Source organism: Scyliorhinus torazame, chromosome 3, assembly GCF_047496885.1.
Source record: "Scyliorhinus torazame isolate Kashiwa2021f chromosome 3, sScyTor2.1, whole genome shotgun sequence".
NCBI classification, from domain to species: Eukaryota; Metazoa; Chordata; class Chondrichthyes; order Carcharhiniformes; family Scyliorhinidae; genus Scyliorhinus; species Scyliorhinus torazame.
Window position 1 is genome coordinate 90,644,735 of NC_092709.1, and position 14,558 is coordinate 90,659,292.

A 14,558-nucleotide genomic window follows, 5' to 3' on the forward strand; every position below is an offset into this window, starting at 1 on the left:
AACGCCTGAAGAGGCGTGGACCTTTATACAAGCTGAAAAGTTGGACTCTAACTGAGGGTCTGTGAGGGTGGGGGGTGGTTAAGGGGTGAAGTCTGATGGTTGTTGTATATAGGGGGAATCACGTGCAGGAAATGTTATATGGGCTGGGGGAGAGAGACTAGGCCGCGACAGGAGCTGCGCCAGAGGGGGCGGGGCAGGCTTTGGAAAGCGCGGGTTTTTTTTCCCCGCGCGCGAGAAGAAAGGCGGGAAGGGGAACAAAGGATTGATTGGGAGACTCCCACACGGGGGGGCGGGGTCAAAGGGTCGGCGGGGGAAGCCGGGGTCAGCAGGTGTCAGCTGACTTACGGGAGTGATATGGGGGGAGCAAAAAAGCTAGAGGGGGGGGGGGGAAAAAGGGTTGCTGCTGCACTGGCTGAAAGGGAATGGGACACAGAAGAGGTGGTCGGGACGGAGGTCCCCCGGTTGGGGGACTGGAGGGCGCGGGAGACGCGGACACGGGACTGGCCCAGAAAAGGAGATGGCTAGTCGGCGGTCTTGGTAAATGTATACGCCCCGAACTGGGATGATGCTGGATTCATGAAGCGCATGTTGGGGCGCATTCCGGACCTGGAGGTAGGAGGCCTGATAATGGGAGGGGACTTCAATACAGTGCTGGACCCAGCACTGGACCGCTCCAGATCAAGGACGGGAAAGAGGCCGGCGGTGGCCAAGGTGCTCAGGGGGTTTATGGATCAGATGGGGGGCGTGGACCCATGGAGGTTTGCAAGACCGCAGGCCAGGGAATTTTCTTTCTTCTCCCACATGCACAAAGCCTACTCCCGGATAGATTTCTTTGTTCTGGGCAGGGCGCTCATCCCGAGGGTGGAGGGGACGGAGTATTCAGCCATAGCCGTTTCGGACCACGCCCCGCACTGGGTGGAAATGGGGCTGGGAGAGGAGAGGGACCAACGACCGCTGTGGCGGCTGGATGTGGGACTGCTGGCAGATGAGGTGGTGAGTGGGAAGGTGAGGGGGTGTATCGAAAGGTACTTGGAGGCCAACGACAACGGGGAGGTGCGAGTGGGGTGGTATGGGAGGCGTTGAAGGCGGTGATCAGGGGACAGCTAATCTCCATCAGGGCTCATTCGGAGAAGACAGAGGGTATGGAAAGGGAGAGGTTAGTGGGGAAGATTTTGAGAGTGGACAGGAGATACGCAGAGGCCCCGAAGGAAAGATTACTTGGGGAAAGACGACGACTCCAGACGGAGTTTGACCTGTTGACCACGGAGAAGGCAGAGGCACAGTGGAGGAAGGCGCAGGGGGCGACCTACGAGTACGGGGAAAAGGCTAGTCGGATGCTGGCACACCAGCTCCATAAGAGGACGGCAGCGAGGGAAATAGGGGGAATAAAAGATGGAAGGGGAGCCACGGTTCGGAGTGTAACGAAAATAAACAAGGTATTCAAAGCCTTCTATGAAGAGCTGTACAGATCCCAGCCCCCAGGGGGTGGGGGGTGGGGGGGGTGGGGGGGTGGGGGGGGGAAAGAGGGGATGAGACAACTCCTAGACCAACTGAGGTTCCCGAGGGTGGAGGAGCAAGAAGTGGCTGGTTTGGGGGCACCAATCGGGTTGGAGGAGCTGAGCAAGGGTTTGGGGAGTATGCAGGCGGGGAAGGCCCCGGGGCCGGACGGGTTCCCGGTGGAGTTCTACAGAAAGTACGTAGATCTGTTGGCCCCGCTACTAGTGAGGACCTTTAACGAGGCAAGAGAGGAGGGGACCCTGCCCCCGACAATGTCGGAGGCGACAATTTCCTTGATTCTAAAGCGAGACAAGGACCCACTGCAATGTGGATCGTGCAGGCCGACCTTGCTCCTCAATGTGGACGCTAAGTTATTGGCAAAGGTGCTGGCCACGAGGATTGAGGATTGTGTCCCGGGGGTGATTCATGAGGACCAGACGGGATTCGTAAAGGGCAGGCAATTAAACACTAATGTGCGGCGGCTCTTAAACGTGATAATGATGCCATCGGAGGAGGGAGAGGCGGAGATAGTGGCAGCTATGGACGCGGAAAAGGCCTTTGACCGAGTAGAGTGGGAGTACCTCTGGGAGGCGCTGCGTAGGTTTGGGTTCGGGGGAGGGTTTATCAGCTGGGTTAAGCTCCTTTACAGAGCCCCGGTGGCGAGTGTAGTGACGAACCGGCGGAGGTCGGAGTACTTTCGGCTGTACCGAGGAACGAGGCAGGGGTGCCCCCTGTCCCCCTGTTGTTTGCATTGGCGATCGAACCCGTGGCCATATCACTGAGGGAGTCTAATAAATGGAGGGGGGTGGTCCGAGGGGGAGAAGAGCATCGGGTGTCGCTATACGCGGATGACCTGTTGCTGTATGTGGCGGACCCAATGGAGGGGATGGTGGAGGTCATGCAGACTCTTAGGGAGTTTGGGGAGTTCTCGGGCTATAAGCTCAATGTAGGGAAGAGTGAACTTTTTGTATTACAGGCAGGGGACCAAGAAAGAGGGATAGGGGACCTACCGCTGAGGAGGGCGGTGGGGAGTTTTTGGTATCTGGTGATCCAGATAGCCAGGAGCTGGGGGGCCCTACATAAACTGAATCTGACGAGGTTGGTGGACCAAATGGAGGAGGACTTCAAAAGATGGGACATGTTACCGTTCTCGCTGGCGGGTAGAGTGCAGTCGGTCAAAATGGTGGTCCTTCCGAGGTTTTTGTTTGTGTTTCAGTGCCTTCCCATCGTGATCACCAAGGGCTTTTTCAAGAGAGTAGGTAGGAGTATTATGGGGTTTGTGTGGGCGAATAAGACCCCGAGGGTAAGGAGAGGGTTCCTGGAACGCAGCATGGACAGAGGAGGGTTGGCACTGCCAAACCTAGGGAGCTACTACTGGGCAGCAAATGTGGCAATGATCCGCAAGTGGGTTATGGAGGGAGAGGGGGCGGCATGGAAGAGGATGGAGATGGCGTCCTGTAAAGGAACGAGCTTCGGGGCGTTGGTGACGGCGCCACTGCCGTTCTCGCCAGCAAAGTATACCACGAGCCCGGTGGTGGCGGCAACGTTAAGGATCTGGGGCCAGTGGAGACGGCACAGGGGTGCAGTGGGAGCCTCGGTGTGGTCCCCGATCAGGGTTAACCACCGGTTTGTCCCGGGGAAGATGGACGGGAGGTTCCAGGGCTGGCATCGGGTGGGGATTAGAAGAATGGGGGACCTGTTCATTGACGGGACATTTGCGAGCCTCGGGGCACTGGAGGAGAGGTTTGAGCTACCCCCGGGAAATGCATTTAGATATATGCAGGTGAGGGCTTTTGTGAGGCGGCAGGTCAGGGAATTCCCGTTGCTCCCGGCACAAGAAATTCAAGACAGGGTGATCTCGGGTGTATGGGTCGGGGAGGGCAAGGTTTCGGCAATACACCAAGAGATGAAAGAAGAGGGTGAAGCGTAAGCAGAAGAGTTGAAGGGTAAATGGGAGGAGGGGCTGGGGGAGGAGACTGAGGAAGGTTTGTGGGCTGATGCCCTGGGTAGGGTTAATTCCTCCTCCTCATGTGCCAGGCTCAGCCTGATGCAATTTAAGGTGGTTCACAGAGCGCACTTGACGGGGGCGAGGTCGAGTAGGTTCTTTGGGGTAGAGGACAGATACGGAAGGTGTTCAGGGAGTCCGGCGAACCATGTCCATATGTTTTGGTCATGCCCGGCACTGGAGGGGTTCTGGAGAGGGGTGGCGGGAGCAATATCTCAGGTGGTGAAAGTCCGGGTCAAGCCAAGCTGGGGGCTAGCGATATTTGGAGTAGTGGACGAGCCGGGAGTGCAGGAGGCGAAAGAGGCCGGCATTCTGGCCTTTGCGTCCCTAGTAGCCCGGCAAAGGATCTTGCTAATGTGGAAGGAGGCGAAGCCCCCCAGTGTGGAGGCCTGGATAAACGACATGGCTGGGTTCATAAAGCTGGAGAGGATCAAGTTTGCCTTGAGAGGGTCTGCGCAGGGGTTCTACAGGCAGTGGCAACCGTTCCTAGACTATCTCGCGGAGCGTTAGAGGAAGGTCGGTCAGCAGCAGCAGCAACCCTGGGGGGGGGGGGGGGGGGGAATGGGGGATTGCTTGGGGGGGATGGAGGAGCAGGAGATAACATGAAGGGTGGGGGAAACTGGCACGTGCGGGAGAGAGCCAGTGCATACAGCTATGTAAATATACCATTTTGCCATGTATATATCTTGCTCAGTGCGATTTTGTGTTATTTTGTTACGGGGGGGGGGGTTATTGTTTGTAAGGGGGGAAAAATTGTGTTGGTAAAAAACTTTAATATTAAAAAAAAACTAATTATCCTGTATTCATAATTAACCGATGTTGCTCTCTTAGATTATGGTGCAATTGAACTCTTTGTTGAGGTTAATAGCAAACTAGCTTTCACACACACAGGGAGGCTGTCTGCCATTGCAAAAATGGCCGCAGAGGTCCGAACCCAGAAGCCACACCTTAGCACCGACCCACCATACAGGGGATGAAAGGAGGCTGGTTTATTTTGCGCATCAGGGGTTCATTTGCACAGCAGGTTCATTTGTTGAATTGGAGCTGCCTTCAGTCAGATCCAATTTTGGCTAGTGGGCTGTCCAAAACATAACTCGTGCCTTTAGGCCTGTTAGCGGAGTTCTTTGAAAGGTACAATAGCCTTTGGGAGATGCACGGTACCCTCTGGATAGGTCCACGGTCACATTTTGGAAAGGTAGGTGCCCTTTAGGATTGTTTAAATAGATATAATGTGGATAAACCCAGTGGAACTATTAAACTCATTGGAGCTGTCACGAGAGTAGTGAAGGGCGCAATCAAGGAAGCTGTCAAGGCTCATTGGAATTGTCAACCTGTCAAGGCATTTAAATCTCCTGGCCTTTAAATTTAAAAAAACAGTCTGCTGGCTAAAAGGAAAAAATCAGTGCTTGCTATTTTATTCTATTTGTTGACATAAGCCGGAGGGTTACCATGATAGGATTTGTGTTGCATGACTGATTTAATTACATAGGATTATCAGAGGGGGAAGCCTTTCAGTCCACCATTTTATTGACTGCTCCAAGTGCTTAAAGTCCTTGATGGGCAGCTATGAAATACAAATGCTTGTTTTGATTAGTGATTAAGTAGTTGAAGGAATACTTTTTTAAAATAAATTTTTAGAGTACCCAATTATTTTTTCCAATTAAGGGCAATTTAGCGTGGCCAATCCACCTACTGCACATCTTTGGTGTGTGGGGGTGAGACCCATGCAGAGATGGGGAAATGGGCAAACTGCACACAGGCAGTGACCCGGGATCAAACCCAGGTCCTCGGTGTTGAGAGGCAGCAGTGCTAGCCACTGTGCCGCCAAGCAGTTGAATGTAGTGAATGTTTTTTTTTTTAAATCATTGAGAGTTGTTTTTAAAATAGTGAATTAAGCAATATATACTGAGAACTTTAAAAAATGTCCTTTCAGCATGGGTCCTGAAGCCTGCCCACGGTCGATACTGGATGAGGTGGCATGAACAGTGCAAGGGAAAAGGGTGGGGGGCATAGGTTGGCAAGAGTTAGCACTAAGTTGGCAAAGGGGCTATACATGGCCAGTGGGGTTCGTGGCTTCCAAATTGGGAGCAAAATTTAAGTTTATATTTTCTATTTGATTAAAAACGAAGATTAAAGTCAAACCTTCACTAAATTACCAACATTTCAGGGTTTTTAAAATTCTTTCACAAGATGTGGGTATCACTGGTTAAGCCAGCATTTATTGCCCATCTCGAACAGCTCTGAGAAGGTGGTAATGATCCCCCTTCTTAAACCGGTGCAGTCGATGTGATGTAGGGACACCCATGTGAAAGGAGTTCCAGGAAGACCCAGCGACAGTGACGGAATGGCACCACAGTTCCAAGTCAAGGTGGTGTGTGACTTGGAAGGAAACTTGCAGGTAGTTGTGTTCCCATGCATCTGCTGCCTTGGTTCTTCTAGGTAGTAGAGATCACAGGTTAGGAAGTTACCTTGGTGAGTTGCTGCAGTTTATCTTGTAGATGGTACACACTGCTCCCACTGTACGTCGTTGGTTGAGGGAGTGAATGTTGAAGGTGGTGGATGGGGTGTGGCAATCAAGCGGACTGTTTTGTCCTGGATGATATCGAGCTTCTGGAGTGTTGATGGAGCTGCACTCATCTAGGCAAGTGGAGAGTATTCCCTCACACTCCTGACTTGGTCTTGTAGATGGTGGAAGGACTTTGGTGAGTTACATAAATTGTTACATGAATCCTTGTATAAAGCCAATTACAAGATTTCTCCCACCACATTATTATAAACTCTGCTAGGTTAATGACAATCCCTTGAATCTAAGAAGAGAAAGGCTCAGCCACTAGGAACTGCTGTTTTCCAGTATCATTGTAATATTTTCTGATATTACTTTACAAAAGACTGCTAATTCAAATGACTTACTGTTCCATTTAGGCAAGGTACATCATCATAATGAAGTGAGACTCCACGAGGACATGCATATCCATTAGGCATGATGCCACCATATCTATTTGGAGATATTGACCGCCTGTGTAATAAACTGAAAAATAAAAATAAAGATTAACCAATGATGAATATTTATGCAAAGCATTTCTCTCAGAAAGAGCAGGAAAGTCTTTCTTATACCATCTGATAGTGAGACATCTAGTGTTGAATTGACTGAACTACTTTTACATACATTGATCATGTATATTGATATACAGAGATCACTACAGTAACTTCCACTTTAAATCCACTGGGAGCATAGCATGGAAGGTGGAACGTGGATATGTTGGATCTCAGCCTGTTTCCATATAGCCTTGGTCCAGGCACAAGCCAGAAGGCACAGGACATAGGGGGAACATAGTCAGGGAAGTGGGTTTCCTTGGACTGGAAACCTACCAGGTGCAGCACGGTAGCACAGTGGGTGGCACTGTTGTTTCACAGCGCTAAGGTCCTAGGTATGATTCCCGGCTTGGTTCACTGTCTGTGCGGAGTCTGCACGTTCTCCCTGTCTGTGCGTGGGTTTCCTCCGCGTGCTCCGGTTTCCTCCCACAAGTCCTGAAAGATGTGCTGTTAGGTAATTTGGACGTTCTAAATTCTCCCTCCGTGTGCCCGAACAGGTCCCTGAATATGGCAGCTATGGGCTTTTCACGGTAACTTCATTGCAGTGTTAATGTAAGCCTACCTGTGACAATAAAGATTATTATATTATAGTAACATATCTGGTAAAATAAGGTGTGTTTGTCTCTTAGCTGATGCAAGTGCGGTCTACCAAAGATTTGGGGTGGAAATTTCTGGCACCTCCCATTGGCGAGACCTTCCGTTCCCACCAAAAAGACCCCCCAGCGACGGGCGAGCCTAACAAAATGCCATAGATATTGGCAGGACGGGAAGATCCCACCGGCGGCCAATGGCAAGCTGCCCCGCTGCCAGATAACATGCCGGGGAATCTTTTCTAGTTTACAGCCTCTATAAACGAAGTGAATGGGTCAGACTCAAACATGTATCTGGGAAATGCCCTAGTACCACCTGTGCCAGAAATATTGGCTTTTTCTGACCCGTGGGCATTCAAGATGTATCCCCGTTGAGACGGGCACCGGCCATCAGTCAGGAAGTCAAAGATTCTCCTCCGATTGCTGGCCGGTGCAACTCAGCACTTAACACTGCAGGATCACTCTTACCCTGAGTAATGCAAAGTAATGTTTTGTCTGTTGGTGGTGAACATCTATTTGTCCCCCTGGTCTGTACTAAGTATGGCACTGAAGGGAGACAAGTGGCTTTCCTTCACTCTTCTACCAATGTTTCTGCGAACTGAGCTAGAAAGTAGGTGAAAGTAGCGTGGGATAATTCCCAATCCATATTTCCCTACTGCAGTGAGTCTTGGCTGCACTCCCAATGGCATTGTTAAACTGAGAACTCATTATGTGAGGAATCACAGATGGAAGCCAGCATCTGACTACACAGTGGATAGTATATTTTTGCTCCAGTGTGCAATATTGTACTGTTAAGATTAGTACATTTACACAGCTGATCCATCACTTGCTGCATGCAGTAATTCATTGTTATACATGTGCTGTACACTGTAAAGTCCAAAATCAGTAAAAATTCTAAATAAAATTCTGCTTTTGTTTGATCAGTTCAGTCTTAAATTCAAACAGTTGTTTGCTTTGCTGGTGGTTATTCTGTATTTTGTACTTGCGTATTAACAATAATTTATAACTAATGGATTGGAACGCTTACAAGATAGCTATAGAATCACAGCAGTGAAGAAGGCCAGTTGTCCAATGGCGTTTGTGCCAGCACTTTGTAATGGCAGTGTAGAGGGAGGCCATTCGACCCATTGCCTCTGCACCGACTCTCCGAATGAGCACGTACCAAGGCCCACTTCCCCGCCCTGTCCCTGTAATCTCACCTAACCTGAACATTTTTGGACTACGGTAGGAGCACCCAGAGGGAACACACCAGATACGGGGAGAACGTGCAAACTCCACACAGTCACCCAAGGCCAGAATCGAACCTGGGTTGCTGGTGCTGTGAGGCAGCTGTGCTAACCACTGTGCCACGTGCCGCCCATACCAGATTCTCCTTACTTATTGTTTCAATGCCCCTAAATTTCAAACACCTGTTACAGCACCCCTTAACCTGCTCTAGGGGGAAACAATCCCAGTTTCTCTAGTCTCTTCACAGAACTGAAGCCTTTCCACCCCTGGTATAATTCTAGTAAATTTCTGCCATACCCTCTCCAAGGGGGTCTCTTGAACTTGATGTTGAGCAGTACAAGGCTACTCTTTGGTTCAAGTACCTCATCCGCTCACCACCATTCTGTGCCATTAAATGCAATATTGACACAAATATTTCAAATAGATCCATCTATAACAGTGTCACAAAAAATCGGGAACCCATTGATTTGCATCAAAAAAATGTCCAAATTTACAAAATAAGGAATGATTAATTTCTGTTCCAATTCTTTTATATATTTTATCACAGGTCAATTTTCTATGGCTCAGATAAATTCTTACTTGAAGCACTGCTTTGCAGTCTGTATTACACTTGAAGTTGTTTCTACATCGATGTAATCATAGTGTAAGGCTGCTGGGTCTGTGGAAGAACCAGTTTCAGACAGTAAAACACCCAGCCATCTTCCCAGTTCCTCACCTGAAGAGGTCTGCAGAAACAAAATGTTGAACGCTTAGGGATAGCTTTTCAATACAAGCATGATCAATGTAAACCATTAGACTGTGCAAAAAAAAAATACATTTATAATTCTTATTTCTAGATCAATCTGAGAAGGCATTTAAATAATACCTCAAGAGTATTGTTTAGCATTTGCAGATTTTTAAATATACAGACATTTTGTAGTAGATTATCTATAGAAATGATTTTAAGTAAGTTTACAACTTCCAAATTTTAAACAAAGGACAAAAAAACACTTTGCCTTAATTATGTGATATTTAGGTTGACTGCATGGATCTAATTCTGTGGCAATAACTTGTAGACATTGCTATAAAATGGAAATAGCAATGGCAACATTTTTATATTGTGCCCTTAATGTACTGAAAAGTCCCAAGGCACTTCACAGGAGCACGATAAAACAAAGTGCGACAGCGAGCGACAGAAGGAGCTATTAGTTCAGTTGACCAAAAGGTTGATCAAAAGATAGGTTTTTTAAAATGTCTTAAAGGAGGAAAGTGAGAGAGAGAGGCAGAGAGGTACAGGGAGGGAGTTCCAGAGCTCGGGGCCTAGACAAAGTAGAGCAATTATGATTGGCAGCACGGTGACACCATAGTTAGCACGGCTGCCTCTCAGCAGCAGTGACCCAGGTTCGATTCTGGCCTCGGGTGACTATGTGGTGTTTGCATATTCTCCTTGTGTCTGCGAGGGTTTCCTCTGGGTACTCCTGTGTTCTCCCATTGTCCAAAGATGTGCAGGTTAGATGGATTGGCCATGTCAGATTGTCCCTTAGTGTCCAATGATATGCAGGTTAAGTGGGATTACGGGGATAGGACAGGGGATTCTGATAGAATCAGTGCAAAAGCAGGCCATTCGGCCCATCAGGCCTGCACCAACCCTCTGAAAGGGCATCCTACTTAGGCCCACGCCCCCACTCTATCCTCATAACCCCACCTAACCTGCACATCTTTGGACTGTGCAGGAAACGCACGCAGAGACGGGGAGAACATGTAGACTCCACACAGTCAGTCACCCGAGATCAGAATTGAACCTGGGCCCCTGGTGCTGTGAGGCAGCAATGATAACCACTGCGCCACCATGCTGCCCTATGGTTCTATGGAATGCACAAGGGGCCAGAATTGGAGGAGGACAGATATCTCGGAGGATTGAGGTTGGAGAGGATTACGGAGATAGGGACAGGCCATGGAGGGTTTTGAGAACATGGATGAAAATGCAAAATCAAGATGCTGTTTGATAAGGATCCAATGTAAGTCAGTGAACACAGGCGTGATAGGGGAACAGAATTTGACACAAGTTAAGACACAGACAGCAGGGTTTTTGATTACTTCAAATTTAGAGGGTAGAATGTGGGAAACCAGCCAGCAGTCCACTGGAATAATTGAGTCTAAACATAACAAAGGCATGGATGAGGATTTCAGCAACAGAAACTGAGACGGGGGCAAACTCAAGCGATGTTATGGCGGTCTAATAGGCAGTCTTAGAGATGGTGCGATTATGAGATGGATGCTTATCTTGGGTTTAAGATTGTGAACAGACATGGCTTAATCACAGACTGTTGGCAGGTTGGGGGATGGAGTCAGTATTTAACAAATGAGGCTTGGAGCATGGACCGAAAACAAATGCTTCAGTCCGAACATTTCTGCAGTACAATCAATGTTTTAAAAAAAGCACATCATATTGTGGGTTGGCTGGTTGGTTGGTTGGTTGGGGTGGGGGAATATGGTTTCAAGTTAAGAAAAATAACAGAGCAGAAACCAAATCATGGTATCAGAATTGAGAAGAGTTGACCGAAGAATTAATCGAAAAGATGGGCATGGAGAACTTTTTAAAAATTGGGGAGAGAATTAATGAGGTGGATGGATTAAGGGCGGGGGAAATTTAAGAATACTGTGCTTAAATCCAGAGCATCTGTGATCAATGGCAGGGGAAATTGTAGAGTGGATGCACAATTCAAGAATTCATAGAATTTACAGTGCAGAAGGAGGCAATTCGGGTCTGCACCAGCCCTTGGAAAGAGCACCCCACTTAAGCCCACGCCTCCACCCTATCCCTGCAACCCAGTAACCCCACCTAATCTTTTTGGACACTATGGGGCAATTTATCATGGCCAATCCATCTAATCTGCACATCTTTGGACTGTGGGAGGAAACCGGAGCACCCGGAGGAAACACACACAGACACAAGGAGAACGTGCAGACTCCGCACAGACAGTGACCCAAGCCGGGAATCGAAAATGGGACCCTGGCGCTGTGAAGCAACCGTGCTAACCACTGTGCTACCGTGCTGAAGAACCAAAGGGTAGGTCAGGAGGTGTCAGCATGGTAAAAGCTGCAGAGATAGGGAAGGGGAAAGGCCACAAATGGATTTAAAGACAGGAAGAAATACCGGGGGCAAATGTAGGTCAAAGAGGATGTGTAAGCAAGACACAGGCAGGTGTCAGGATATGGACAGCTGTGCTTTGAACAGCATTAGAGGCCCAGCGATGAGGACACTGAGGATGTTTTGTCCTGATGTGTCAATGGTTTGAGTAAGGATTTCAACAACAGTGGAAATGAGGTAGGGGCAAACATGGCAGGAAGTGAGCTTGTCGATGGTTTGCTTTGAGTTGAACAGGGTAATGGCTAAATCAACAACAGCAATGTCCTGAGAATTCAATCAGCGGAATGGAGTTTAGTAAGGGAATTAAAAGTGAGCGCTTTGGTCTTCCAGGTATCCAGTTGGAAAACAATGTTGACTCACATGTGACTTGATGCCAGATGGACAGTTTGAGAACATTTGAGTAAACAAGAGGCATGGCAGGGAGGCACAACTTGGCTATCTGGAAACTGACAGGAAGGTGAAGAGGAGAAGGTGGAGAAGTTAGGGAGGGCAAAAGGAGGTTGAGGAGACAGTTTATTATGGGGGAAAAAATGAATAATTGTTCTGGCATCCAGGAGAACCTTGAAGTTGCATGTGGATTTGGAGGGAAAAAGGGAGACGCAGCTTGATCAAGTTCTGACAGTGAATGCATATCAGTTGCACTTGCATTTGTAGTTCTTGGGTTTAAAGCATCATACTTGGAAACTGTCAGGAATGAAATTGTTTTTCTTTAAAAACATTTACAACATTATCCATGTTTTAATTTTATTGTTTGGTTCTGATACGATGCTGCATTCTTTGGCTGACAGGTTAAGGAGGTAAACTAACCTTTAACTGAACAGAAGAAGGGCAATCAATGATGAATCACTGGCTGATGTTTACTACCTGCTTTCTGATCAGCTTTCCAATCTCCCCTGTTACAGGAAACTATAGGGGTTAGTAAATTAACTCACTTCACTGTCCTTGAGGTGAGCTCGATAGAACCTGCTATGACCAGTCCCTTTTATTTGGGTATTTTGTAGATATATAGTCACAGATCCGCTTTCTGTTCCTTGACACAGATTGAAGAACTATGAATTATTGCAACACAACAGACTTTCCCAATTATGTATCCAAGATTTTAGCCCACGCAATCGCCACTGCTAGATTTGAGCACACAATCTAGGCTGACATTTCACTGCACCTCCTTCAAATGGAAGCACCTCCTGAATTTCAGTCTTCTGTTAGGGATATTTCTTACTTCTCTTTACAATGCTTCGAAATAATTTCATCCCAACTGTTCTTGTGCTTGAAGGCAACCACTTGGATTGGGGGGACTTTGTTCCAGTCTCCCACCACAAGATACCGGAAAAACTGGAGGTACTTCAGATTCGACTGCTGGGATTTTCCAGTTCCACCTCAGCGGGGCCTGCGAGACCAGATGGCCCTGGCGGCAGGCGGGGCTGGAAAACCCAGCCCTATGTCTTTACTGCTTGCCTTTAATTCACTTTACAAGCTTTAAGGTCATTACCGGTTAGGTTAGGTGTTTGCATTCTTTGATAACTTTTAGAGCATGTTTGTTAATTGTCCAACTTTGTTTTTAGCATAGGGACTTTTGCAAGAATTACCTACAGAAAACCTAGAAAACAGCAGCCATTTATTATAACTTCTACAATATCCTCACATTCTTGAATCCTTGCGAAAGCACCACCGAGGTCCGTTCCAGAAATTTTGTTTAGCTCTGTAACCATATGCCAAAGAAAGCATGGCACATGATATATTGCTTAATTCACCTCGGTCTCCAACTACAATCCTGCACGCACACGTTGTAAAGTAAATATATTTCAGTTGTTGTGAATAAAGAAGGGCCTATTCACTTGTGTTTGATCTCTGTGGTGCAGTTTGACATGTTGGTATTCACATGAACCATTACAGAGGAAACTAAACAAATTATGTGCAATGTGTTAAAATTTTAAGTTAAACTTGAACCAAAGGTCCATGGTTATAATTATATTTGGGAGTTACTGATCCAGTATCAGTAAACACTGAAAGCAGAGTTCTCCCTCAGGATGACGCGCACTCAGCTACCATCATCCTGAGAGTCGATGGGGCATACAACCCTGCCGATTCCGACAGGCCCGCTTGCCAAGTCACGCTCCATTGGGCTTTGCTTGGTAGGAGCAGGATGGAAGTCCCGCCGTGGAGAGCTGTCGGCTGATCCGATTGGCTGCAAGCTCGCCAGCCCATCCAGGCACAGCACTGCAGTGGCTGGAAGAGTTCCTGCAGCACAGTGCCTGAAATTAAAGTCTCATTAATCATGCAACTGGGTATTTTACGCTGTATTCTGTGGCGAGACAGACATTAGGACAGTAAGGTGGCACAGTGATTAGCACTGTTGCCTCACACCACGAGGGATCCGGGTTCAATTCTGTCCTTGGATGATTGTGTGGAGTTTAAATGTTCTCTTAGTGTGCTTCCTCCAGCTGTTTTGGTTTCCTTCCAGTCCAAAGATGTGCAGGTTAGGTAGGGCTATGGGGATAGGGCGGGGAAGTGAGCCTAGGTAGGGTGCTCTTTTAGTAGGTCGATGCGCTGAATGGCCTCCGTCTGCAGTGTGGGTATTCTATGGTCCTATGGTGGCATGTAGTCCGCCATATCCATATTGAAAAGGCGCCAACATCCTGAAAACTCCAGGGCAATCCTGAATCCATACAGTGCAGAAAGAGGTCTTTTGGTCCATCGACTGTGCACCGATTCTCCGAAAGAGCACCCTATGTCGGCCCACTCCCCCGTAACCCCACCTAACCTCCACATCTTTGGACACTAAGGGGCAATTTAGCACGGCCAATCCACCTAACCTTCAAACCGTTGGACTGTGGGAGGAAACCGGAGCACCTGGAGGAAACCCATGCAGGCACGGGGGAATGTGCAAACTCCACACAGACAGACACCCAAGACCGGAATCGAAGCCGGATCCCTGGCACTGTGATGCAGCAGTGTTAACCACTATACCGCAGTTGGAAGTGCTGGCAACCCTACTCACTGCTGAATGGTGCGGCAA

At 48.1% G+C, this 14,558-nt stretch overlaps 1 protein-coding gene across 3 annotated transcripts in view; it reads right to left on the reverse strand.

Moving 5' to 3' along the window:
- The window catches only part of afap1 (actin filament associated protein 1), a 342,584-nt gene that overhangs the window by 47,224 nt on the left and 280,802 nt on the right, over positions 1–14,558 (reverse strand). For all 3 annotated transcript variants that reach the window (XM_072495955.1, XM_072495957.1, XM_072495956.1), the window contains exons 11-12: positions 8,992–9,137; positions 6,413–6,530 (exon numbers count right to left, since the gene is read on the reverse strand). In XM_072495955.1, coding sequence (XP_072352056.1) covers positions 6,413–6,530; positions 8,992–9,137 — 264 coding nt within the window. The remainder of the gene's footprint in view (positions 1–6,412; positions 6,531–8,991; positions 9,138–14,558) is intronic.